Source organism: Rattus norvegicus, chromosome 5 (assembly GCF_036323735.1).
Source record: "Rattus norvegicus strain BN/NHsdMcwi chromosome 5, GRCr8, whole genome shotgun sequence".
NCBI lineage: Eukaryota > Metazoa > Chordata > Mammalia > Rodentia > Muridae > Rattus > Rattus norvegicus.
This window is the reverse complement of record NC_086023.1, coordinates 153199811-153227642: the sequence shown is the minus strand read 5'-3', so window position 1 is coordinate 153227642 and position 27832 is coordinate 153199811. Positions and strand designations below refer to the sequence as shown.

At 48.1% G+C, this 27832-nt stretch overlaps 1 protein-coding gene across 2 annotated transcripts; it reads right to left on the bottom strand.

Annotated features, from left to right (window-relative positions):
- Positions 1–1731: 1731 nt before the first annotated feature.
- Positions 1732–24046, bottom strand: Ifnlr1 (interferon, lambda receptor 1). 2 transcript variants are annotated; one of them, NM_001191868.2, is made up of 7 exons: positions 23650–24046; positions 19728–19851; positions 11822–12000; positions 9391–9536; positions 5976–6135; positions 5555–5685; positions 1732–4825 (listed from the first exon to the last, which is right to left on the bottom strand). In NM_001191868.2, the coding sequence occupies exons 1-7, from the start codon at positions 23705–23707 to the stop codon at positions 4031–4033; spliced, it is 1593 nt and encodes a 530-aa protein (NP_001178797.1). In that variant the 5' UTR covers positions 23708–24046; the 3' UTR covers positions 1732–4030. The 2 variants fall into 2 exon arrangements, with proteins under 2 accessions (NP_001178797.1, XP_063144139.1); XM_063288069.1 differs by lacking the exons at positions 19728–19851; positions 23650–24046 and having other exon boundaries at positions 11845–11984.
- Between the last annotated feature and the right edge of the window lie 3786 nt (positions 24047–27832).

Below are 27832 nucleotides of genomic sequence, written 5' to 3'. Positions count from 1 at the left end.
AGGCAGGGCTGCCCAGCTCTCAGGCAGCATGCTTTAGAAGTGGCTGTTTCCCCGTCTCCCCATTGGGGGCGGTTCCGCTCACTTCTTCCGGCCACTCTTCCTTTTGGCCCTCTCTTTGTGACTTTCTGAAGCTCTTCTTCTATTTCTGTCTGGAATAAAATCTGGTTTGTTTTTTTTTTTCTTATTCTGACTCTCCTCCCTTCTAGTCAGCATTTTACCTAGGGGTCTTATTATTTCCTTCATTTATTTATTCAGTGTCAAATGTTCACTCTGGGCCAAGTGCCGGAGCCTGGATGTAGCGTCCATTTATCCTTTCTTGTCAGAGCAGTGGTTGAGGCTTCTCTGGCAGTCCCGCCATCCCACCACCGTCCAGCAGGTGGCAGCACACAAGCCCAGGAGCCGTTGAGGGGCATCTGTCCTGCCTTCACACGGTCTCATTACATGACAGTCAAGTGAGTCACAGACTCCTGAGCCTGCCCACAGACTGCGCTGCCCCCTGCCTGTGCCTGTCATTTGGAAAGACATTGGATAAACTAGCACACAGGGAGACGGCTCAGAGGTGAAGAGCACTGGCTGCTCTTGCAGAGGACCTAGGTTCAGCTTCCTGCACCCACATGGCAGCTCCAGTTTCAGGGAATCTGACGCCCTCTTCTGCCCTCTGTGGTACCAGGCGCATTATGGCTTCTCCCTCCAGGGACTGCATCCCTGCTCTAGGCTGAGATGTCCCACCTCTCAGAGTAGGAAGCACACACTCGAGGGAAGACATTGTGGCACCTGTCACCGGCCTCACTGAATTGCAGAGACTTGGATCTGCTCAACCTGTGTCTGGGGTCTGGCCGGCAGCAGTCTACATGTGACAACTGTAGGCGCAGTACCACATAATCACGACATGTCCCCAGGAGTGTCACTGGAGGCTGGACACCCTCCCTAGTGAAGAGCTGCTGCTGCTGTTGCAAGGCTGGCCACGCCAAGACATCTGAACCGCTGTCTCCATCGAGTGAGCTCCCAGTGTGAGCAAATTCCAGCCTCACCACAGCAGGTAGCACCAAAGACCCAGACCCCCGGACCCCCAGACCCCCGGACCCACGGACCCACGGACCCACAGCGCTCACTCTTCTCACACTGCCTATGTGGATCCCAACAGCATGTGTATAAGAGACAGCCTGGTGGTTCGGCTTGTCACTTCAACAACTCCGGAAGAGAGGCAGGAAGAAACAAGTTCAAGATTGGCCCCGGGCAATACCATGAGTTCAAAGCCAGCACGGCCAACTTAGTGAGACCGGGTCTCAAAAATAAGAAGTGGAGGCCAAAGGCAAACCCACCAGCCTGAGTTCAGTTGCTGAAGGCCACATGGCAGCTCCCCACCCCAAGCTGGGGATACAGCTCAGTGGTACAGAACTTACATAGCGCAGGTAAGACCCCAGGTTCAAAACCAAACCAAAGGCAACGTTCACATAGCATGAGTCACCCCAGCTCCTGTCCTTGCAGAGCACCAAATCTGACGGGCCAGACACGGACATCAGAAGACTCCCCAGGGATGTGGAGGCCCCATCTCCAGGATCAGGGACCTGATTGTTATGTTGAATGGCTGGCCTCCTTCTCCCTGCCCTGATCGTCCTACTTCCTTATGGTGTCCTCTGGAAACTGTGTGCCCCAGACCCCTTTCTCCGTGTCTCCTTTTGGGGGCACAATTTTAGATCCCTGTATTCCAAACAAATGAGTGGACATTAGTTTTCTCTAAAAATAGATCTCTTTATTTAAGGTTTTGGGTATTATATGCCAGCTGATATTATTGTTTAAATAGGGTATAAAATACAGTGCAAAATTCAACAAAAATACAAATATGCAAGAAAGGTAATATAAACAAGTAAGAAAGATGTATGGCCTCAGTGTACTGATGCTGCCCACCACTGCAAATCCAGTCAGTCACTTTGACCTTGTTATCCTTGAGGTGCCCAGAGACTGTCGCCCAGGGCTGCTTACATATAAGTTAAGTGCTGAGCACACACTAGGAACTTCTGGGTTGTTCCTCCTGCCCTTTCCATGGGCTTCCCACAGTCTTTTGTCAATGACCTAATGGCTGAAAGGAGCTGGGATTTAGAATGACAAGAAGGCTCGATCAGAAAGTAAACTTTGGGAAACATTGTAAACAGTAAGGTGAACTATCGGAGAGTAAGCTTGGAAGGCGAGGCCAAGGCTGTCACAGTTGGAAGGATTTCTGACAAAGCCTCTGTGGCGCAGCTCAGCTGGGTCTCAGAAAGGCCACTGGCTGGGCTGGGACATTTCCTGGAGCTGCTCCAGTGCTATGACCGTCCTCAAGCATGTGCATTTGGTCTGCTTCTGGGCTCAGGGATGTGGTCAAGCATCATTGCAGGGAAACCCCAGTGAGGTAGGAGGTAGGTGTGTGTGTGTGTGTGTGTCACAAAGACCTCCTGTCAGTTTGATGACTGTGGGAACTCTTGGGGACACACATATTAAGTCACTAGGGCTGCCTTGCCAGGTGACTTAAAGGTTTGTTTGAAATGATACAGGTATGTATTGAGGACAGTGCTTTAGGGTTTTGTTACCTGTGAACCCCACTCAAGACACCATCTGTGCAAAGCCATTGTCTGTGTATTAACTCAGTGAGGCCACTCCCACTGAAGGGGGAAGATCCTGGAGCCCCAAAGGCCTTTGAGAATGAGCTAGAGAACCCTCGAATCAGATGCCCTTAAGATGGTGTTTCTCAACCTCCATGTAGGTCATGACCCCTTTAGGGGTCCAATGATCTTTTCACAGTGGTCACCTAAGACCACTGGAAAACACAGATATTTACATTGTGATTCATAACAGTAGCAAAACTCCAGGTATGAAGTATTAATGAAATAATTTTATGACTGGGGGGGGTCACCATACCATGAAGAACTGTTTATGGCTGGCAGTGTTAGGAAGGTTGAAAACTTCTGCCTTATGGGGTACCCTCACACGAGTTCTGTAAGGTTGTGGCTTTGTACCAGCCTCAGAGCCGCACAGCTCCGTGAGTAAAGCGGTTGTGAGCTCTCTTCTGCATCATGGACTGTTGAGGTCCTCAGCCACAAACACATTGGTTCTGAGTGACACCTGCAGACCAAGGACACATATCGCGCGCGCACCCCCAAAAGGACAGTCGTCTATTTCTAAAAGACACTAGCTTCTCAGATACTAGGACCTCATCATGACCAAAACAGATAAAAACAAATAAACAAACAAACAATCAAACACCCAAAAAACTTAAACCCTGTTACAATGGCATTCGAAAAGGACACCGGGCCAGGAGTGCAATTTCTGCCCTGACCAATGTCGACCCTGGAAGGTGAACTATGTTTGAGAAAGAAGCAAAGTTGGTCAGGCTGTAGTTTCAGGGAGCTCCTGACTAGAAGGTGACAAGGAAGAAATGGGGTGACCTAGAGGGTGGACAGGTTGGAGGGTAGGTATTTTGTTACTCCTGGCTTAGGGGTTGCTGGTGAGAGGTGCCTGGGGTCTCTCAGGAGTCTGGACTGATGAGTTTTAGTGCGTAGTCAGTACACATGACATTGGTGGCCCCCTGTCACCCATTACCTGAAAACTCCTCGAACCCTCACCATATCCATGTGACAGCTGCAGAAGGGGAAACTGAGGCGCAGAGGTTAAGAGTCTCTTGCTCAGTGACTGCCAGAAACGGCAGAGCAGTGATTTGGACCAAGGCCTGTTTTGTGCAATGCTGTGTGTGACTTATGGACTAGGGCGTGTCAGTCCTTGGTGTCCACAGCCACCCGGCTTCACCTGCTTCATTTTGTCCGAGGGTGATTTTTCCATTAGACCTGTCATCCCAGGGACAGTGGGCAGACTGGAATTCAACTAGTCTCTGACCACAGCTCCATCCTGCTCACAGGTCACCTACAGCAGGTGGCATCTTACAAAATGACAAGGTGCCATAAAGATCCATAAAGAAGGGCCAGGACCTTGGCTACCATTCAAAGGGACACAGCTCTTGGAGGTGCCTCTGGTCCATGGATGGACCACCGGGGCCATCTCACCTGACCATGTAATCTCCCAGCATCCCACCCCTGACGTCTGTCCTCTGCGGGCTTGAAGCATCCCAACAGCTGGTGTTGCTGTCCTTAAGGTCTGATTCCCAGTCTTCTTCCTCTTCCTCTTCCTCTTCCTCCTCCTCCTCCTCTTCCTCTTCCTCTTCCTCTGGATTGCTGTCCCAGCAGAAAGTCAGTGTCTGAAGAGAAACTGGGGGCTCCACAGGAGCCAGATCTCTCTTTGGGGATAAGGTACCCCATATTCTCCAACCGGAGAGGTCATCTTTCAGAAGCTCTTCCACAGTGCCCAAGTCCTCAGAAAATTCCAGGCATGGGAGAGGCCCCTGGTGCCCATCCCCATGAGGCTCCTGGTCTGGCTTCTTCTGGTCCAAACAGCTGGAAGATCCAGCTTCATCTTTATAAGAGGAGTCCCCTGAGGAGACCCCTGTGCTGGACCAGCTCCCACCTGAAGAGTCCCATGCAGACGAGCCTTCGCTCCCAACTGAATCCACCCCAGATTCATCTGCCTCTGAGTGCTCCGTAACCTGGAGCTTCTCCCTCACGAAGAGGGGCCGTTCCAGGTAGGGCTGGATGCTGTCACCGTCGTCGTCTGTGTCCTCGTCTTCATCCTCAGTACTGTCTTTTTCTGATCCTGCCTGCAGTGTGGCTGGGCCTCTGACCCGAGGGACTGGTCTGGTCCTTATGGTCAGTTCCTTCTGGGGACAGAGGATCAAGTCACCTGAGAACTCAGGTCCACTGGGCTGAAAGGTCGCCACTGGGTGTCTGTTTTCAGAAAAGTCCTGATGTAAGACAGAGAGGGGAGAGAAAGGTGAGTCCGGCTTCTCGAAGCATGACTGGTTGAAAATCTGGGGTACCCCCTAGCAATAATAGTCCACATGGGTTGAAGTGGAAGTTGCTTCTTTGGGAGGAGTTTCCAGGAAACACCAGGGCCAAGCGCAGCAGGGGTAGGGGTGGGGGCTGGGAGGTAGGGGCTGTACAGCCTTTGAAACTACTCCCTGCTGTGGTGCTATGGTCCAGGGACAGCCCCCTGTAGTCCAGCCTCTCTCTGACTTCTCTAGGCCTCTCCCCTCCCCCAGCTAGCTCATGGCTCTGAAAGAGGATTTAGCCTGGAGACGCTCCGCTTTGATCAAGCTGTAAACCAAGCATTTGCAGCCTTAAATGATGCTCCTGTCTGTACCACCTCCCAGCCCACACGCTCTGGTCCTCTCTGCTGGGACTCAGGGCCCTGTGTTCCTCTTTCCACCTGACAAAGCCTTAGCAGAAGGTGAAGTGATTCCACGGAAGGGGACTTAGGTACTTCTCCTTGGGAGGCAGCTTTGCCTGTTGGACTTGGCTAAAGGCATCCACCCCCAGAGGTGGGGATCGAGACACCAAGGCAAGATGGCCGATGATGCTACAGTCTGGGCCAGTTCGTTATTCTGTCTGAAGCACTGGAAACTCAGCCCTACTTCCTGCTATTCAACACCTCACTTCTATATACCACGTCATGCTTTCCGGATATGCCATACCAGTGCCTGGGGCATCTTCACCCACTGAAACCAGGGGTTCCCATCCATTTTCTTCCATGCCGTACCCGCTGCAGCCGCTGCTATCAGTAGAAGCAAGAGTAAGGGCACCGCCAGGACAGCCCTGTTGGCCCCTAGGGAGGAGAGAACACAGAAACTGCAGACGGAACAATGGCCCGGTCCCTCAGTGTACCAAGAGCTTCCGGTGACCGTCCTGTTCACTCTTAGGAGAATAAGACCATTCTAGCGGAAGCCAAGCCGCAAAGAGGTTATGTAAACTACCCCAAAACATACAGTGGTAGGGCTGGGATTTCCATCTGTAAACCTGTCTCTCAGTTTATCCTTTCAACCATTCGATTATGAAACTTCTGATGTCCCTGGGTGGCGGGGGTCAGTCCTCACCCTAGTGCTACTTTGCACCCACCTGGGGCCGCTAGGAAGATGCAGCTGGGCTCAGAGAACAGGCTGTACTTCGTGTGGGTTAAGGTATAGACGGTTCTGGCGCTGAAGCAGTGGCGTCCACGAGCATCTTGCTGGAGAGGAATCTTCACTGGCTGGCCATATGGAGTGTCTGGAAACAGGGTCTGTTTGGAGAAGTAAGAGGCAGTGAGCATGCGCAGAGCTGATGGCTGAGCATGCGCAGAGCTAATAGATACCCACGGCGGGTTGGCCGGGAGAGGTAGGGTAGGGACCACGCAGCTTTCATTTCTTTTACATTATAGTGCAAGCTCTAAGGGCATTTGCTACAACCTGATTTCTTCTCAGCTGAATCTCCTTGTGCAGACCGTTTGGAGTTCAAAAGTAGTACTTTGGGTCACTCCAGTGAAGCTCATCAAGACCTCGGGGCGGGGGGGGATCCCCACTTCAGAGGGGTTTCTACAGGTTTCTAGCCCTCTGGCCTCCCAGTCCACTGGGAATGAGGGTCATTCAATCACTTAAGGCTCAGCGCTGCCCCGGCTAGCCAGTGCAGTACAAGGCAGGGGTAGATGGCTAGTGCGAATGGAGCTATGTCCCGAGTACAAATGCTTGTCAGTTTCCAAAGATGGAGGAAGAGAAGGCAAAACAGCTCAGAGGTTGTATTATTTCCGGGGTTGACACGACAGCGTGCTATGGGATAAAAGGCAGAAGGATCTCTAGTTCCAGACAAAATACTAAAGTCGAGCTATGTGTTACATGCCTATAATAGCAACACTTAGGAGGTGGAGGCAGGAGGATGAGGGGTTCAAGGTCATTCTTGGCTACATAACAAGTTCGAGGCCAGCCTGGGCTTTAGGAAATCCTATCTCAACTTGACCTCTCCTCCCCGCCAACAGCCAGCCTGAACATAATGGGGAACATTTAAAATGACTTGGGGGTGGATTAGTCCCCAGAGAGATGACTTAGTGAAGTCATGACGCCAAGCCGGATGACCTAAGTCAACCCCTAAGACCAGGAAGTGGAGGAGAGAACCAATTTCACAAAGTTGTCCTCTGACCTCCAGAGGCGGGCATGTATGTCACAGCTTCCACAGTCACACATCAAAATAAATATATGTAATTTGAAAGAAACGAAACGGCATACCTGGCCCTTGTTTCTGCTGGACAGTGCTAGTCAGGGAATTGACTTGTGACTGACTTACAAAGATTATGTGTATTTAGTCCGAGGATGATAGCATATGCCTGTAATCCCAACATTCGTTCAGGAGGCTGAGGCACGGAGATTGAGCCCGGGCTAACCTGGACTACATAATGAGTCCCAGACTTGAACAAATTGTGTTGATGGGGCGCAGTGTGATGTTTTAATATTCGAGAGATTCTGGAAGGCAGAAAGCACTTTGCGTTCCCATCCCTAGGGTTAGAGTTGAGAATGTAAATGAGTAACAGCTACTGCTAGGCCAATTCTACCCCACGGCCTGATTTCATAACGGGAAGAACCCCGCAAGACGTGCTTTCGTCCAGATCGTCCACCAGTGGCTACTTTTGAGTTACAGCCTCAGACCCTGGAGTCACAGTGGTAAACACACTGACGATGCTTTAATCTGCCATGCATGAGTATTCAGGCCTGTTCCTGCTGGATGCCTGACGCGGGCGAAGCTGGGTGTGCAGAGAGATGTTCATGGACATCTCTGGGTGCTTTTTCTTTGCTTGGAGCTCATTTGGGTTTTCAGGGCTTTCCGTAATGAATCTGGTGACTCAACTTCCTGCAGTCCAAAATATTCCAGTCAAACTTTTACTGGAAGTGTGGGGGAGGATGAGCCGGGGAGAGGGTCAGTGAAGTGCTTCTTTCTTACTTCCTTTCTTTCCTTTCTTTCTTTCTTTCTTTCTTTCTTTCTTTCTTTCTTTCTTTCTTTCTTTTTCTCAGTGAAGTGCTTTCTGTGCAAGCATGAGGACCTGAATTTGATCCCTGGCACCCACATAAAAAAAGATGGGCGTACCTGTCATCTCGTTGCTAAGGAGGTAGGGGTAGGATCATAATCTCTGGGCTTGCTGGACAGCTAGACTGGCTTGATCTAGAGCGCCTGGTTCACTAAGAGAGTAAGGTGGAGCATCAATCCTAGCACAGATCTCTTTCAAGTTTGAGGCCAACCTGGTCTACGTAACAAGTTCTGGGCCAGCCAGGACTACCTGGTGAGACTCCGTCAAAAGAAGAAGTGGAAGCATCTGATAAAGGAACCTTGCAGCTGCCATATAAAGACACACACAGACACACAGACACACACATATACACACATACATAGTATACACACACACATACACATATACACACACATATACATATATACACACATATACACACATACATATTACACACACACATACACACATATACACACACATACACACACATACATACACATACACACACATACATACACTACACACATACATATACACACACATATACACACACACATACACACACATACACACATACATATACATACATACACATACACACATACATATTACACACACATACACACACACATACACACACATACACACACATACACACACATACATACACATACACACACATACATACACATACATACACATACACACACATACATACACTACACACATACATATTATACACACACACATACACATATACACACACATATACATATATACACACATATACACACATACATATTACACACACACATATACACACACACATACACACACATACATACACATACATACACATACACACACATACACACACATACATACACATACACACACATACATACACTACACACATACATATTACACACACATATACACACACACATACACACACATACACACATACATATACATACATACACATACACATACATATACACACACACATATACACACACATACACACATACACACACATACATACACATACACACATACATACACTACACACATACATATACACACATATACATATACACACATACACATACATACACATACACACATACATATACACACATATACATATACACACACACATACACACATATACACACATACACACACACACACACACACACACACGTATATTCACTGGCACACTATGCGCACATCCTCCAGCTTGTGTCTTGCCCAGGGAGGTAAGGCTCATAATTTTCAAAATGAGGTTGAAAACAATGTTGCAGTCCAGGCCTGTTCCTTGAAGGGCAAAGCCTGATGCTTCCTCTCTGGCTGCATGGGATGTTGTGGGGCTGTGGGTGTTGCACACCATTAAGGGCTGACTGGAGTCAAAAACTGTGGAAGGCCTCTGGGAGGGAAGTCCAGGAGGCAGTGTCTGAAGCGGGGAGGAGACCCAGCACGGGACCGCACAGGCGTTCCTACCTTGCTTCTCAGGTCCTCCTTCCAGAACTCCACCTGGTACTTCAGTTCCAGTGACCGAGGCATGCAGGGTGGCAGCTGGTAGGTAGCGTTGACATTTAGGATCTTCTCCTTCTGGGAGAGCACCAGGGTGGGTGGGGCTAGCTCCACTGCCAGAAACAGAATCAAACCAGTCAGACTGCCCTGGGGGCCCAGTCCCTATTCTTCTGCCTCTGTCCGGTTCAGAGAGCATCCCATTAGCATTTTTTAAATATCGTCTGTGCTGGAGGTCCTCATAGCCCTTTTATCTGCCTTTCACTAACCCCGGGAGGGAAGCATCACAGTCCGACTAAGTGTGTGCATGTGTATGTGTGGGTGAGCATGCCTGTGAGTCCCTGTGCAGAGGTCAAAGGTGAGAGGTCAGAGTATGCTTGTCATCTTCCGTTGAACTCAGCCATATGTCTTGAGTCAGGGTCTCTCACTGAGCCTGGGGCTCACTGAAGCATTTGACTTCTGAGCTCTCTCTCAAGCCTTCACCAACTCCATTTTTTAAAAATAAAACAAGACCCTAGACCAGTGATTCTCAGCCTTCCTAATGCTGTGACCCTTTAATACAGTTCCTCATGCTGTGGTGACCCATGTAAAAAATTTTTTTGCTACTGTTATGAATAGTAATATAAATATCTGATATATAGGATATCTGATATGTGACCCCATAGAGGGGGTCATGGTTCACCGGTTGAGAACTACTAGAGGCCTAGTCTATTGCCAGGATATATTGTTAGTAGTGGGTGGATGTTGGATGGGAGTCTGGGTTCTTCTGATTTTGTCAAGTGTAGGTAGGGAAGGGTGGTCATAAGGGACTGTGAATACCAAACGGTAACCTCTCAAAACTTCGTTCTGTCTCTTGCTGTCCCAGAGAGATGAAAGATGGGGGTGGGGAGATGGGTTAGTCAAAGATGCCCAGGGAAAGCCACCCAGCACAATGTACGTAGATATAACACCAGGTGTCCCCCAGGGGTGGCTCTCCAAGCAGTGACAGGAGAGCCATCACTCTTGAGGGCTCATAGATCTACAGAAACATTGACATCTGATCTTTTGTGTGTGAAATCAAAGAGAGCTGTCGACTTCATTCCTGCTGACCAGGGAGAGGCTGGCAAAACTCCTTGGCGGCAGATGCTTGTGGCCCATGGTGGAGAAGGAAGCCTGCCTTGGAAGTGGGAACTCCTAGAAGCGGGATCTCAAAGGTCTTTGCTGGGAGTCAAGGAGAACTGTCCCAGAAAGTCAGCGTGAGTGGCATTTGTTTGCTCGGCTGGATTTACAGCCGCTTTGGACCAAAGCCCTGGTCTTCTCTTAGTGTTACTTTCCACTCCTGCATCTTATACAGGGAACAGAGATGGCTTCCCTCAGCCTCACCAGCTCATAGGTGGAGAGGAACTGTGCCCAGAAGCCAGACTGAGTGTACTACACCAAAGCTACCTGACACTCTGTTTCAGATACTGCCAGGGAGATTTTGGAACTTGAGTTGATGTTGCAATAACAGGCAACTTTGGGGGACCTTGACATGGGGTCCTTTAATTAATTCTGTGCTTGCAAAAGCTGTGAGTTTGGGGCTGAGAAGAAAGCCCACGGTAGGCTTCTGTCCCTGTCCCTGGATGGGGCCAGCCTGCTGTTGTCATGGTTGAATGGATAAAGAATTTTTGGTTAAGGTTTAGAGCCATAAAATGGTGTGTTTACCCTTGGACATGTGGATGGGCCAGAGCCTTTGAGAGCAGAGGACAGGGTGATGAGATGCTAGATGTGACCAGGACCCATTTGTGTCACTTCCGGTTTGAGGAAGGGTGGTAGGGTCATGAGGAGAAACAGATATTCTCAGCAGCTTGGAGAGGCTCCTAGCTGATAAGAAATGAGGGATCAGGGTCCTCAGCCTGGCACTCTGACTGAGCTCATAAATCCATTCTGCCCTGGACGTCTATGGTGAGACCCAGGCGGAGGGGCAGTTGGACTCCCTGGATCTCTCGTCTGGAAAAGCCAGTCTGACCTATTTGGCAAGTTCCAGGTCAGTGAGAGATCCTATCTGGGAAAAAAAAGTGGGACGTGCCTGAGGAATGACCCCTGCAAGCACACAGGCATGCATGTGCACACACACGAACACATATTCGCACATATTAACACACACATGGTTGTTTTGCTGTCCAATGTTCTCACTCAGCCTCTTTATAAAAAAGGACCTACTTTCAATATTTATTTTATTTTGTGTATGTATGTATGTATATATATGCGTGTGTATATATATATATATATGTGTGTGTGTGTGTGTATATATATAGTGCCAGTAGCAAAGGAGGCCAGAAGAAGGTGTCAAATCCCCTAGAACTGGAGTAATAGTCAACCGCCTGTCATGGGTACCGGGAACAAAGGTTTGTCTTCTGCAAGAGTAACAAGTACTCCTTACCATCAAAAATGTATTCCAGGTACCTGGACTCCACCCATGGGGACTTCACATGGGCAGAAGCTGCCTGTACTCGACCTTTGAACTTGATGTACAGGTCCTGTTTCTTCAGGCACATCATGGGACACACCAGAGTACTGATGCCCGCACAATGCTCTACTCTTCGCCAATGATTGTTATAGCTGAGGTGGGGAGACAGAGAGAATGTGTCATGGTTAGAGGACCTCCCAAATATATACCCTCCCCTTCAGCCAGATGCCACTGGTCCATCTGCTCAGCCACGCAGCCATTGGCAGACAAGTGTGGAGGGGAATCCTGCCTCTCCCCTCTCTATCTCTGGGTCCTTCCGTGGGGTACTTCCCCTCAAACCCAGTTTCCTATCTGCAGTTCTCCTCACAAGGCTTTCATGGAACCACTGTCACTTATCTAAGTGGATATTTTCTGTTGATTTCCTCAGGCATCGGTAGACCGCCTGTTGTATGCTAGAGGCCATGCTGGGTACTGAACGGGATATCAGAGGGGAACCTATAGGGCTTCATTGGACTGCAACACCTACAGAACACGGAGGTCAAAGAAGTGATCTATATCCAGGCATCTGTCCCAGCCTCCTGACAAATGAGTTCTTGCCTCCTCAAGTTACTCATAGCTGATGGGAGGGAACAAGGGACAGTCATCACACCCAACAAGACAAACTCAGCAGCTAGTAGATGCAGTGATAAAATGATAAAAAAAATGGAGTCACTGCTTCTAAAGGGAGGCTCAAAAAAGGCCAGAGAAATGGAACTCCCCAGTAATGAAGAAGAGGAAACTGGGTGATGGAGATGGAGTGGGAGAGCAAGAGAATGAAGGTCTGGGATGGCATGCTGGGTAGTTTTTGTCTACTTTGTACAAGCCAGGATCACCTAGGAAGAGGGAACTTCAATGGAGAAAATGCCTTCGTCAGATTGGTCCATAGAGAAGGGCATTTTCTTGACCAATGATTGATATGGGAGAGAAAAGCCCACTGTGGGCGGCGCCACTCCTCAGCAAGTGGCCCTGGGTTGTATAAGAAAACAGGCTGAGCAAGCAATGAAGTGTGATCCAGTAAGCAGCACCCCTCCATGGTCTCAGCTTCAGTTCCTGCTTCCAGGTTTCTGTCCTGCTTTGATTTCCTGTCCCAACTTCCCTTAATGACCAACTGTAATTGGGATACATAAACCAAAAATATCCTTTCCTTCTCAAGTTGCTTTTGGTCATGATGTTTATCACAGCAATGGAAAGAAAGCACACTGGGACAGATGGGAAGGAGTTGGTCATATCCAGAGAAATGCAAGAATGCCAGAGAGCCAAAACCCAGTAAGTAAGGGAGGAGGAGGACCAAGTGGATAGGGGATGAGGGGGACTGGGAAGTGGTGTTGTGTCAGGTCTTGGCTAGGATGTGAATTTATCCAAAGTGTGATGGGAAGTCACTGGACACTTGATGGAAACCACTACGGTTTGAAAGCATGTGTTCCTCCAAACAAATGTTGGCACCGAAACCCAACTTCCTGGTAATTAAGTCATGAGGACAACATAGTTCGTAAGGAGGGCTTTGTAAATATGGCTTCAGAGAACTGCTCGGATGCTCAGTCTCTTTCTCACGTGAGGTCATAGGTTGGCCTCTCTGCCATGTGGGGACACAGTGAGAAGGCATAATCTTAGGAGTCTTTCTCCCTAGCCCCCAGAAATATGAGAAATAAATAGTTACCACCTCTCAATCACCCAGGCTAAGGCACTCTGTTAGAGCATCAGGAACAGGCTGAGGTCCACTGATGTGATTTAACCTGTGGTTTTAAGAGGTCATCCTTGGAGTTGTCAAGTTGGTTCCACAGGTAAAGGTACTTATCATACAACCCTAGCCACCTACATGCGATCCCTAGAACTCATGTAAATTTGGAAGTAGAGGCTGGGTACCGGCTACATGACTTTAATTGCAGCGCACACGCGGGCTGATGACCTCTGTGACTTGGAGGCCAACCTGGTCTACAGAGAAAGTCTCAGGCCAGCCAAGGCTAAAACAGTAAGACTCTATCTCTAAAACAAAAACCAAAACGGCCAGTTGGGAGGCAATAGCGCACTCCTTTAATCTTAAGGAAGGAGCCCTGTGTCAACAGATAAAATTAATGTAGGCCTTTAACCTCAAAAAAAAGGGAGGGGGGAGGGGAAGGCAGGAGACAGGGAAGGAACTCAGTCTCAATGGGTAATAATAATTGTTTAAGAGTACTTTAATTGGGCTGGAGAGATGGCTCAGTGGTTAAGAGCACCGACTGCTCTTCCAGAGGTCCTGAGTTCAAATCCCAGCAACCACATGGTGGCTCACAACCATCTGTAAAGAGATCTGATGCCCTCTTCTGGTGTGTCTGAAGACAGCTACAGTGTACTCATCATATATAAAATGAATAAATAAAAAAAAAGAGTACTTTAATTGTTTTCAGTTGTGCTAATCATCAAAATGTAGGTGATATTGCAAATCACCCGTGCGAGAGGTCAAAATAAACCAGGTCTAAAGAAAGAGGAGGCTTTCAAGTTGAATCAATCTATATTTTTGGCGATTTGGGGTTGCCGAACCCAGGACATGCTAATTTGGGAGAGAGGCTCTGTATTTGTGGTAACAGGCAAGAAGAAAAGGCTTTGGATCCCTTCCAGAGTAATGTGGATGAGATACGATAGGGGAAGACCCACTAAGGGTCTTGATTACAGGCAGGAAAGAAAAACTCAAGAAGACCAGGTGACATGCTATGCTGATCCCACCACAGGGGACCAGCCCTGAAACTGGCTCAGACGTAAACCAGTCAAAACTTCAGCTAAAATCAGCCAAGAGATCTTGTTGGTCACGGAATCCTTAAGATTCATCATATCACACCGCATGCATGAAGATTTATTACAATCGGTCATTGACCAAATGAACTCATAAAAAAGACACCTGCTCAAACAAGGAGTGAAAAATGTATCTTTAAGTGATCTATGCACCTTGTGCAATTCATACAAATATCTCTATGATACTAAAAAATTTGGTGACAGGATTCATATGTTGCAGAACGAAACACCAAGACGCAGCTCTGACAAGATCCGTCCTTGGGGATGCTGACATGACCCGCTCGCCCAGCTCCCTTCTCCCTGCAGCCGTTTCCAGAGACTTGCTTCCAGAACAGCTCCAGGATCAGCTACTGGTTCCCAATGACCTTGGTTCATCCAGCCTTTCAGACGGATCCAGTCAGAACTTCAATCAAGCCCTGAACTTTCTAAGAATGCAAACACTAGATAACAAATGCTAAAGCTAGCTTTCTTAAGTCTAACCAACTTGTCCAACTTTTCTAACCCTTCTTACCCCTTAAAAAGTTTATATATATGTATATATGTATATACATATACATATACATATATATATGTAAACACACACACACACATACACATTATCCCTATTTAGCAGGAAGAAGCCATGGAGAGTCATCACCCCTATTCTTTAGTTTTGGGTGTCTTATAAATTTATGGTTTATGTTTATGCTTATTTTATAAATTATAGATAGTCATTTTAAGGGATAATCTGGGGATGGTTATAATTTTGGAGAGGGAGGAAACTAAATAGAGAGCTTAGACGTGGGGATTTCTGTCCTTTCCTCTTCTCTATCCTTTCTTTCTTAGGTAAAGGGAAGGAAGTTGAAAAGGGAAAGGGGGATAGAGTACTAGTATAAGAAATTAGATATATGGGATGGATTACTAAGTTCACTCTTACACAAAACATTTTATAGCTATAATCTTACATTGGTAGAAATCTCTAAATTTTGATGCAGAATTGAGGTTATATTTTCTTACATTGGTACAGAATTTATATATTGATACAGGTTTAAAGTTTTCATTGATATAAATCGTTGAGTGTTGATACATTTAAAATTAATTGTGACTCTTAGATAGGCATTATGCCTATGCAACTCATTCGAGAATAAAAGACTCAGACCCAGTCCTTCTATAGCTGCCATCACAAACTGTTTAGGGGGATTAAGTAACGCAAGGTAAGAGCCAGATAGCAAACTCACGGTCATATTAGACTCTGACTTAATTATGATAAATAATTAAGATAATTAGATAGCTAAGAGTAGTCGGGGTTTAACAGTTCAGATATACTATATATAGCTAGATAGTCTTCAAAAGCATCAGAGAGCCACGGAATAGGACATTTAAAATCATTTCATATATTAATAGATCTTTTGATTAGGAGATATGTCTGCTCCTGACAGTACCCCCTTCACAGCTCAAAGAAGACATTGAGCATCATAACCTCCACCTGTTGTTGCTCCTGTTGTGACGAGGTAGCTACTGGGCAAGAACGTCCCTGATTCATCTACAGACAAAACATACTGTTCAGGAAAGGACACAAGAGGCGGGATAGTCAACAGCTCAGCTCTGCCGAGACAGGGTCACTAGTCCTTCATAGTCCCTGCTTCACTTACAATCTGTCAAAGGCGTCTGGGCCAGAAGGCTGAAGAAACATGCTACAATGTTATGAAGAATATAGGGGACTGACCAGGCAGTCAACTGTCTTTACAATTTGTTTAAATTTTGGAAACTATATGTTTTTGTGCTGCCTATATATTCAGGTAATATTTAATTCATTCTCAGATCTCTGATGAGGTTGAAGACCCCGGAATCAATTTGAGTAGCTTTTTTTTTTTAATTAACTTGAGTATTTCTTATTTACATTTCGAGTGTTATTCCCTTTCCCGGTTTACGGGCCAACATCCCCCTAACCCCTCCCACTCCCCTTCTTTATGGGTGTTCCCCTCCCCATCCTCCCCTCATTGCTGCCCTCCCCCCAACAATCACGTTCACTGGGGGTCAATTTGAGTAGCTTAAGTGGGTACTCCTTCCTCCCTCCTCCTCCCCCTCCTCTTCCTCCTACTACTTCTCCTTCTCTTCTTCCTCCTCTTCCTCTCCCCCCTCATCCTCCTCCTCCTACTTCTCCTCCTCCTACTACTCCTCCTCCCCCTCCTACTCCTCTTCTTCCTCTTCTTCCTCTCCCCTTTCCTCCCCCTCCTCCTCCTCCTACTCCTCTTCTTCCTCGTCTTCCTCTCCCCCTTCCTCCTCTTCCTCCTCTTCCTACACACACACACACACACACACACACACACACACACGATCTTTTTTTGTTGTTGTTTTGCTTTTGTGTTTTGTTTCGTTTTGACAGGGTTTATCTGTGTAGCCCTGGCTGTCATGAACTCACTCTGTAGACCAGGCTGGCCTGGAACTCACAGAGATCCGACTGTCTCTACCTCCTGAGTGCTGGGATTAAAGGTGTGTGCTGCCACCGCTTGGTTTTTGTTGTTGGTGGTGGTTTGGTTTGGATTTTGGTCTTTGGTTTGGTTTTTGGTTGCTTTTTTTTTTTTTTTTTTTTTTTTTTTTTAGATGGAGCGAACTATGTAGACCAGGCTGGCCTTGAACTCACAATGATCTACCTGCCTGTGCCTCCTAAGTGCTGGGGTTAACGGCATTTGTCATCAACCTCAAGCCATAAATCTTTAAAAAGAAAGTCTGGAAAATAAAATATCTTACTGGAGGCTGCCTCACCAGGATTGCCTGGCATCTGTCACTCTCCTGATTTGACCTCTGGGAATGGGGCATGTCTCTCTCCCCCCTGTGCTGCCATTTCAGTGTAAAAGCACATGACGTCCTCCGGTTTCTGAGGTCCACCAAGGGAGAGTAACTCTCTCTCAGCAGCGTGAGTCACAGTCTTAGTCACACCCCTGATTCAGATAAAAGATGGAACTTTGGACTTTCAGCGAATGCTGGAGTAAGGAAAGTCCTTTGGGGTTATTGAGACACCAGTGGATGCCTTTTGTCTATGAGAACATGAGTTTTAGGGAATCGTGACAAAAACATGTAACATCCATTGCAAACTGATACACATCTCAAACCTGGAAACAGCCCAAAAAGTCCACTGAGGAGAAAATGGAGAAACACATTAAAGTCCAGTCACGACTGAAATGAACGCACACTTGATGTGGGTGGATTCCAGAGAGGTGGTAAGTAAAACCAGCCATGGGTACAAAAAGCCCCATTTCCTGTTTGGGGAACAGGGCCTTATGAAATTACTAAGAAAACTTTTCTGAAATTAAAAGACTTTATTTTGAAGAATAAAGCTTTTTACTTGAGACTTTGAGCACCCAAAGATGTCAGCTCAGAAGCAGTGGCAGACGTCAGCCCAGCCCTGCAAAATTGGCAGAGTCTAGGGCAGTGGTTCTCAACCTGTGGGTCTCGACCCTTTTGGGGGGAGGGGCATATCAAAAGACCTTTTCACAGGATCGCCTAAGATGCAAATATTTACATTACGATTTGTAACAGTAGCAAAATTGCAGTTATGAAGTAGCAACGGAGATAATTTTATGGTTGGGAGTCACGGCAACATGAAGAATGGTATTAAAGGACTGCAGCATTAGGAAGGTTGAGAACCACTGTTCTAGAGCAAAGCGAACGTGTATTGGAGACTGCCCTGCAGACTTTAGGATGAAGGGAGTGGGTGGTGAATAAGTATAGGTCCTTTGAAAGCGATCCATCCTCTCCCACGGCCGCGACAACCAAGACTGTAGCATAAGGAAACATCATCAACGGGAGGAATTTAGCACAAATCCCAAAGAATCAAATGTAGGTGGGAAGTGTCAGGTTGAATGAATGCATCAGTCATTCTATCTGGACAATTACACACCTGTGTGTGTGTGTGTGTGTGTGTGTGTGTGTGTGTGTGTGTGTGTGTGTTCGTCCAAGATCGATATCGCCGTTCGACACAAAGGCCTAAAGCAACTGCTTGGTAGAGACCAGAGCAGCTACAACACAGGATCTGGTCTTTAAAACCTTCCTCTGGGTGGTTGTGTAGCTCAGTGGTTCCGAGCTTACCTAACATGCATGAGGCTCCTGGGTTTGAATCCCACCACTGGAAAGAAGGAAGGAAGGAAGGAAGGAAGGAAGGAAGGAAGGAAGGAAGGAAGCAAGGAAGGAGGGAGGGAGGGAGGGAGGGAGGGAGGGAGAAAGGAAGTAGAGAGGGAGGGAGGGACGGAAGGAGAGAAGAAAGAAGGATTTAAGTTGGGTATAGCCAATCATGACTAAAAGATGGCAGATGGGCTTTCCTTTTCTGATTCCTTCAGACTAATAAAGTAGTGGCGGCCTGGGCTTCCAAGAACATAAGAACCCTGTAGCTCTGTCTAGCTCAATGACCAGGCTCTACAAGGAGCAGGACCAGATCCTTGGCCACTCTTCACCCTCACCCATTGGCTAGAACAATCTTTTGGTGGGGCTGAGTGAAAATGCCCCTCATCGGCTCAGGCATTAGCACACTTGGTCCCTAGTTGGTGGTGATGTTTGGGGAGGTGGTGCTGCCTTGCTGGCGGAAGGACATCACTGGGGTGGCTTTGAAAGTTTCTAGCCTCTCTTCACGTTCTCTTGGAGATGTTGTCTTACAGCTTCCTATTCCAGCCCTCGCTGCCATGCTTCCTCTACTGTGGGCTCTGGACCTATATGCTGAAACAAACTCTTTCTTCCATACGTTTTCTTGGTTGTGGTGTTTTACCATAGCAACAGAAAAGTGACTAATACAGACCCCAAGTATTTCTGTCCCCTGGTGTCTTGGCCCTCACGGCTCCATTTGGGTCCTACTCCAGCTTTCCACAGAGACTCGCTCAATCTCCAGCAAGCCTGTCACCTGTGGCTCTCCATCAAGTCTCTCTCCCACCACCTCTAGCCCCTATCAAAAGCCCCTCCTCAAGGACTCGCCACAAGCCCTTCCAGTGACCCAGAGACCTTCTGAATGCTGACTCCATGGAATGCTGCTAGCCCAGGGAAACCCCTCCATTCCTCATCCACTCTCCCATATCCCCACCCACCAGCACAAAGGCTCCTCCTGTACCTTTTGTAGGTCACAAAGTAGGTCACATTCGGGGGGCTACCTAGCCCTGGGAGCCATGTCAGGTAAACAGTGAAATTCTGGGAGAGCAGTGTCACGTTTCTGGGTGGGGCTAGACGGGGCCTTCCTGTGGGAGAGAAAGAGGTCATAAAGCTTGGAGCTCTTGGCCAACCTTGGCAAAGGTGCAAACAGCCGAAGAATGAGAAGCATGACAGGTGTTCACTTCCTTGGCACCACTGAGGAAACAGCATCTGCCAGTTGCTGCATTGCAGATCCTTCCCGTCCCCAGCCCACAGTGCCACCAGAGCGGAGTTCTATGAACTCTGGCACCTGAGGGTGGGCTCCACTTGATTGCCATGGGGCAGGAGCCAATGAATGGCCCCATTCTGTTCCTGGATTCCAGAAGATTCTTGGAGCAAGCTTTCTGTTTTCCTTGTTAGGTTTTTAAACTTTGAATTTATCACTAGTGTACGTGCCTGTGCATGTGTGACATGTATGCGTGTGTGTGTGTGCATGCCATGGCACAGGGGTAGAGGTGACTCCAATGCCGGTCAGTCAGACGAGAGCCACGGAAGACTTGCCAGGATAAACAGATCTCTTCTGTAAGGGGCACCTGGTTGTCCTGTGTGTCCTGGTTTCAACTGGAAACGCCTCCCACAGGCTCGTGTTTTGAATGATCAGTCCGCAGCTCCGAGCGCCATTTTGAAAGCCTCGGAGCCCATAGGAGGTCGGAGCTGATTGGTAGAAGAGGGGTGAGCCTTTGAGCATTCTATCCAAGCCCTTGTTCCAATCCATTCTTTCTGCTTTTGGGCCCAGGCAAGCAACCTTCACCACATACTTCAGCTTCTGTAGAATAAAACCACTCTATCTGGCCTTCCTCAGTGCACTGGCCCTAGACCCTCTGGAACGCTGTCCCAACCGGTCTTTCCTCCTTTAGGTTGCTTCTACAGGAATGCTGGCACAGCAATGAAGAGGGAATTATTTCACCATGAAAACCACATTAAAAGCCCCATGGTCAGCTCCCTTGCATCACCTGCCGAGGTCCGGGCCTGATTGACATACTAACATTCCTAGGCTTAGAGAGGACACTTGCCACTCTTTTTTTTTTTTTTTTTTTGTTCTTTTTTTCGGAGCTGGGGACCAAACCCAGGGCCTTGCGCTTCTTAGGCAAGCGCTCTACCACTGAGCTAAATCCCCAACCCCCTAACATTCCTTCCTGCTGGAATCCTAGGTTCCCTGTGAGTTCTTCGTCCACCCTCTGCACAAAGGCAAGGGTTAAAGAGACAATTACACCATGTCTGCCTCCTGCTTAACCCTTTTGCGGTTTCCATCTTTCATACTCCAAGAAAACTTCATAGCTTTTATCGGAACCTCCAAGAGGCCTTCCCAGTACGGCCCATACCTCTTGCTTGTTTCTCCTCCTTTCCAGACATGCTGGCCAGTGGCTCTTTGGGGAGCATCGTGGTTTGCTCCTTACTCTGAGCCTTACCACATGGTGTTCCCAACATCTGTCCCTCCTCTTGGCTTCCCTCACATTCCTTTGATGGCATTCTCTGTCTGTGACATGTTCCCTGGCTATCTTTGGTCTCTGTTTATTGTTATTGTTATCTTATTATTCTCACAGATAACTAGCTATACAATTATTTACCTCCATGCCCAGGCTTCCTGCCCTCTCTTGTCTTAAGAATAAAGTTAATACTCTCATCCAGGGGTCTAATGTCTTGTCTGGGTGGCCTGACCACCTGTGTGAAATCTCCAGCAGCTCCCGTAGGCTCGCAAAGCTGCCGGTACCATCGTTTAGATGTCTTTGAACCTGGGTGTCTTAGGTTGCCTGGAGTTCAGATTCTACTCAAATGCCACTTCCTCTAGGTAGCCCGCCTTGCTACCTCTAAGAGGGGCCACTCATGATGGCAACAAAGTAATACCAGACCCTTTGTATCGGGTTGTAACTTCTGGTTGGCTGAGCTGAGCACTTCCTGAGTGTTCTAGGAGCTTCCTGAGACAGATGGGGAAACCAAGGCCCTCTTAGATACTCAAAAGCCGATTCTCAGGTCTGCCCTCTGAGCTTACTTCCTCTTCCAGTTTCTCCTGGGACTCAGCCTTATTCTATTTTTTAAAAGCTTTTTTGTTTTGTTTTGTTTTGTTTTTTTGTTTTTTGTCTCTGTGTATCTGCGTAGTTCAGGCCTTGAACTTAGTTCGGGCCTTGAACTCAGAGATCCACCTGCCACTGCCTCCCTAGTGCTGGATTAAAGGCGTGTGCCACCACCACCTGGCTTGATCACCTTTTCCATTTATTTACTGTGTGTGCGACACATGCTATGGTGTACATGTGGAGGTAAAAGGTCAATTTGCAGACATTGAATCTTTCCTTCCGATGTGTAGATTCTGTCAAATGAGTGCCAGCAACGCTTACCCTCGGAGACACCTTGCCAGTCCCCTTTTGACTATAGTAGAGACAAGGGACCACTCTGTTCTAGGCTAGCTCAAACGTGCCGTGATCGTCTTGTCTCAACCTCTTGGGTACTAGGATTACAAACACCTAAGCAGTTTTAACCTACGCTTCCTGTGCTCCTTTGTGTACCAGAGAACAGAAGGAAATGGTTCCATCTCCTGCCCCACGGGAGCTCATGGTCACAGGGAGAATTTAGTCACATGAGTCACCATGGAGACCCATACATTTTAGGTACCAGGCAAGATAAGTCCAGGTCTACATGATGTCTCTCAGTTCAAGCCCACACCAGGACTGCCTCCTTACCTCAGGGATTTTCAACTCAGCTGTGGGAGTCTATTTCTAGCCTGTCCTGTACCCTGAAGGTTCATGACCAAGACACTGTCTTTAAACCCGGCTTTGCTAAACTCAGTTTGCCTAGCAAGAGGCCACACTCTGTGGGTAAAAGCCCCTTAGTTTTAAGCCATCCATGAGCAGAACAGGACCAAAGTTCGAGCTTGGCCACATGGGAAAAGACACCTCACAGAGTCTTCAAAGGTTCCAGGGACTGGTGTAGCACTGTATAAAAATGTCATTCAGGTCTCAGGACAGATTACCCCCCCGGGGCAGGTGTTACCCACACCTATGTTCCTGAACCAGTTTGTGTTGGGGATGCAACATACCCTCCCACCCTACCCCCAAGACCCTCATTAACTCAAAAATACTGTTACAGAGCTGTGAGGTTGCCCAGGTCAGGGACAGCACTGGTCGTGGGCAAACCCAAGGCTCAACCTTACTCCTCTGCCCTGTGTGTGCCCCTCTGGGGTACCTCTAAGGCAGCCTCTGAAGTGCTCTGAGCCTCAGTTTCCTTCACCTAAAAATGATGACTATCTGCCTCTTAGGGTGACTGGGATGAAAACCTTAACGAAAACAGAGTGCCCAGGACAAAGAAGCAACCAGAAATAATATGGGCTTTTTATGATTATTTATTCGGTCTAAGAACCCTTCCAGCCCTTTTGACTGCATCTAAAGTATGCCCATGGGTTCTCCTCCCTGGGCAGCTGATCAGTGGAAAACTGAGGTTTTGTGCTTGGGTCCTGGCCTCGGGTATTTTGTGCCTCTGCTGTCTTATTTCTCTCTGTGAGAGACACAGAGAGAAAACGCACCGTTAAAGAGTCTCATAGCGGCGACCAGATCAACCAGAGCTGGGTCCCCAGGAGCAGGAGGGCAGTTCCTGTATGTCCCCAACTTATAAAGGCCAATCAGGTATACACTCTAGGATTCCGTCAACAAATACAGCAACCGCTTCCAGGTGTCTGTGCCTCGGTCTCCCGGCCCTGCCTGGAATAAGGAAACCCACTTCCTTCCGGCCAGGAAAGGCCGTCCAAGGACCAAGCAAACCCGCGGCGAACGCAAAGGGTCCTTGAGGCCCAGCACCAAGTCCCCTCTCCAGACCACGGGTGACACATCTTCGCTGTCCCCGCGGAACGTGCTTACCTAGGGCGCTTTGCATCAGGAACAGGAGTAGGGGCGCCCACCGGCCAGCCCGCCACATTTCGGTCCCGAGGGTCCCGGCCGCCCGCTGCCAGGCCCCTGGGCGGCAGGTGACAAGGGCGGCGGCCCAGGGAGGAGGAGCCTCCGGCGGTGCCAACGGCGGGGATTCACCTAGGGCCGCCTCGCGTCGCCGCCGTGGGTGGGGGCGGGGCTCTCAGTAACATTTTCTGTAAATCAGACAAGAAATCCAGCTCTGGGGTTCCGATGAGGAGTAAGTAATCAGCACCCAGGGTAGAGTTCGAGGTCACCGGCAGGTCTCCTGTTTTGGAGATGGAGGAAGGCACCCAGCCTGTCTTGCGAGTTTCTCACCAGAGTTTCTGCTGGAATTCCGGGCAGGCTTGTTACTGCCCGCCTACTTCGCGGTAGAGGCTTGGAGGAGGCTGTCCTAAGCCACAACGCATGCTGTGCCGCCACGAACCAGAAAGGACTTCGCTTCAGGCTTTGTTATCTATCCTCCTCGGAACAGGGGACACTTCATTCCACCACACAAAATATTCTAACTCCCACGGAAAGGAAAACTGGCTCTTTCCAAGTTAACTCTTCCTATAGGAAGTGTCGGGGCAAGGCTAGGACAACAACGTGTGTGTGTGTGTGTGTGTGTGTGTGTGTGTGTGTGTGTGTGTCCTTTTGTGTGTAAGGATTAAGGGTCGTGAACTTCGTTTTCTGCCTTTCGCTGGCAGGGAGTGGGAATGGTGAATTGGGCGGATGCCACACAGATACATTGATATCTATATGGAATTGTTGCAGAATGCATACGAGATAGAAAAAGAACAAAAGCTGGCCTTTGGGAAGGCAGGTCACTAGCTCAGATTTCTCTTGATTTCCTAGGAGGTCAATAGACAGCGCGTTTCTGTCTGGGGACCAAAATTTAACATGACTGGATCTGTTTGTTTGTTTGTTTGTTTGTTTGTACTCTGCTCTGTTCAGGCCCAGCACAATAAGGGGCGTCTGGGATTTTTATTTAACTATAATGGAGAAGCAGAAAGACACACCCTAAAATCGTTAGCCTTTTAAGATGCACATCTGCAATTCCAGCAGTGGGAAGACAGAGGTAGGGGGACCAGGAGTTCAAGGTCAACCTTCGATAGGTAAGAAATCAACCATCATGGTCCATTTTCAGTATGAGGTATGTTTAGGGCTCATCAGAGACGGAGGGAGGTGGGGCTCTAGGCCCCTGTTTCCTCTGCCCGGCAGCTGGTGTCTGCTTTCTTAGGCATCCCCAGTATGTTCTAGGGTTGAAAAGTTGCAGGTAGCCTGCCGACCTGACTGAGCTCGCATATCAGAAAAGGAGGGGTTTGTGTCCTGTAGCATTTAGAGAAGGAATCTGGGAAGGGGACAATCAGTACTAGACAACAGAAAGACTGTTAACTCCCTGAAGAATTCAGCCAATGAGAACTAAAGCGGGCTGAGAAATGCTATTAGGGATATAAAAAACCCGTTTTGTGTCACATTTGGTGTGCCAAACATCTTTGCCTTTTCTCTAGGCTGACTTCCGAAACCTTGCAGGTTCATAAAAACAGTCTGGGTTGGGTCTCCAGGACTCTTATTCTGGAGTGAAGACCTAATGAGTGCTGTGTCTCCAGGACTCTTATTTTGAAGTGAAGACCACTGCCTCTCTCAGCTTTATATGGAGTTGAGGCTAGCCTGATCTACTCAAGACTGTGTTTCGATTAAACGAAAACAAACAAAAGCTGGATAAAGTTATGTCTCCATAGACAACATAGAAATATCTAGACATCTCCCTTTAAAGTAATGGCCATTATTTTGAAGTAAAGAGGATTCCTTCTTTACCCTTTCCCCGCAATAATGACTTTAATATGAACAGGTTAAAGGTGAGGTAAACAAAGGGCTAGTTATAGAGGCAAGAAGCCCGGCTAATTCCTTCCTCACCCTACAGCGCTGTGCCGGGGCTCATGGCCGTCTTCAACTTACAAACCACTCTCCCTTGCTTCTCAGAAAAGCAAGTTTGGCTTTTTGCTTGCTCTTCCCCAGAAACTCAAACAATATCCCAGAGATGAGAAATCTAAAGACGCTAGTTAACGATTTCACTCTAAAGGCAATGCTAATTTATTGATTTCTAATTTCCAATTCTCTCATACGTTACATCCCCCACCGAAGTTTCCTCCTCCCTCCTCTCTGCCCAGTCTCTCCCTCTCTCCCACCTCCCCTCTCCCCCAGATCCACTCCTCCTCCATTTCCCTTCAGAAAAGAGTAGGACAGCCAGGGACATCAGCCAAGCATGGTACATCAACTTGTGATAAGATTAGGCTGGATAAGGGTCCCCAAAGTAGGCAAAAGAGTCAGAGATAGCCTCTGCTCCCACTGTTAGGAGTTCCCCAAGAACACCAAGTTATATAACGTGTGCAAAGGACCTAGGTCAGACCCATGCATGCTTCCTGACCGCCACCTCGGTCTCTGTGAGCTCCTATGGTTATTGATTCTGTGTTCTCCTGGGGTCCTGCACCCCTCTGTCTCCTACAGTGCTCCCTTCCATCGTTCTGTAGGATTCCCTGAGCTCTGCCTAATGCTGGGCTGTGAATCTGCATCTGCTCCTACCAGTTGCTAGAGCGTCTCGGATGGCGATCACGCCAGACCCCGAGTCTACAGGTATAGCAGAGTATCATTAGGAGCCATTTCCTTGACTTTTCCCTTCTGTCCCAGGTCTCTGGGCTATCCAGTCTCTGGTTCCTAGACTCCAGATAGTGTCAGGCGTGGGCTCCCTCTTGTGGCTTGGGTCTCAAGTTGGACAAGTCATTAGTTGGTTAATCCCACAATTTCTTCAACACCTTTATCCCAGCACATCTTGCAGGAAGAGTAAATTATAGATCAAAGCTTTTGTGATTGGGTTGGTGTCTTAATTCTTCCATTGGCTCCACAGCCCCTATTACTAGGAATTCTCACCCTTGGAGATTCCTGGAAGTTTCCAGTGCACTAGGTTTCTCCCTCACCTCCAATGGCCCCCCAATCTCAGCATCTCTCCCAGTTCTCTCTCTCTCTCTCTCTCTCTCTCTCTCTCTCTCTCTCTCTCTGTCTGTCTCTCTCTCCCTCCCCACTCCCATCCCTTCTCCTCCCATTCCCACCCACTCTCCAGTCCACTTGAAAATCTATTTCCCCTTCCCAGGGAGATTCATGTGTCCCAGTTGAGCCCTTCTTTTTACTTAGCCTCTCTGGGTGTAGGCTGATGTCTATATACAGTTGAGGGCTGGCACCAGTTAGGTCAAGGCCATGATTGGACAGTAAAAAATAAGGTGGGGACAAAGTTTTTGTGAGGCGAGGGAGAAGGGGAAGGAAGGAGAATCAGGATGGAGACGGAGAAGGATGACCCAGATCCGGGTGGTCTTGAATGGCCAAGGTAGCTGGGATGGATTTCTGTAGACAAATTTATCTTATCTAGGTGGGCAGTTTATATCCTTATCAATTGGTTTTAAGTTTATCGTGTGGAGGTATTGTGGATTGAGAATTTAACACATAAATCTGATTGTTGGGCTACAGTTTGTTGAGTCTTGATTTTAACGGGTTGCTGGGAGTTTATACCATAACTATTAGGGGGTGGATATTGTAAACAGAGCAGCAGTAGGGAGGAGACAGCCACTGGGTCCAGGGCGTGGATGTTGGGAATGTGAGCAGAGTCCACAGTAAGAGAGCGGAAAGATAGGCGGTCTCTGTACGAAACTGGCGTGGCAGCGACGCACCTGGGTCAGCGAGTACTTGGGGGCAGCGTGGAGCCGCTGAGATAAATTAGCTCTAGTTCCCATGGTCCGCCGGAGCCGGAACTAGGGAGGGCGCAACCGCAAGGGTACGCGTGGGAATCGGCCACGCCCCTTTGTAATTTTCACCGCAACATCTGGGTCTGTGGTTGGAAGCACGATCACCCTTTACAGCTAATGTCCATAAGTGAGTGCCTATCACTTTTATCTTTCTGGGTTTGGGCTACCTCGCTCAGGATGATCTTTTTTTCCTTGTTCCATCCGTTTGCCTGCAAATTTCATGACGTCATTTTGTAAAAACAGCTGGGTAAGGTTCCATTGTGTAAACGCACCGCATTTTCTTCATCCATCCTTCTGTTGAGGACCAGTTAGGTCGTTTCCAGTTTCTGGCTATTATGAATAAAGCTGTTACGATCATA

What these genes read in the sequence shown, in the direction of transcription:
- Ifnlr1 (NM_001191868.2), bottom strand. Translation starts at nt 23,707, where the DNA reads ATGTGGCGGGCTGGCCGGTGGGCGCCCCTACTCCTGTTCCTGATGCAA. An exon ending in CCTGGAATACATTTTTGATG is followed by an intron (nt 9,537 to 11,821) that starts GTAAGGAGTACT and finishes TGTTTCTGGCAG; the next exon opens with TGGAGCTAGCCCCACCCACC. An exon ending in AGGAGGACCTGAGAAGCAAG is followed by an intron (nt 6,136 to 9,390) that starts GTAGGAACGCCT and finishes TTCTCCAAACAG; the next exon opens with ACCCTGTTTCCAGACACTCC.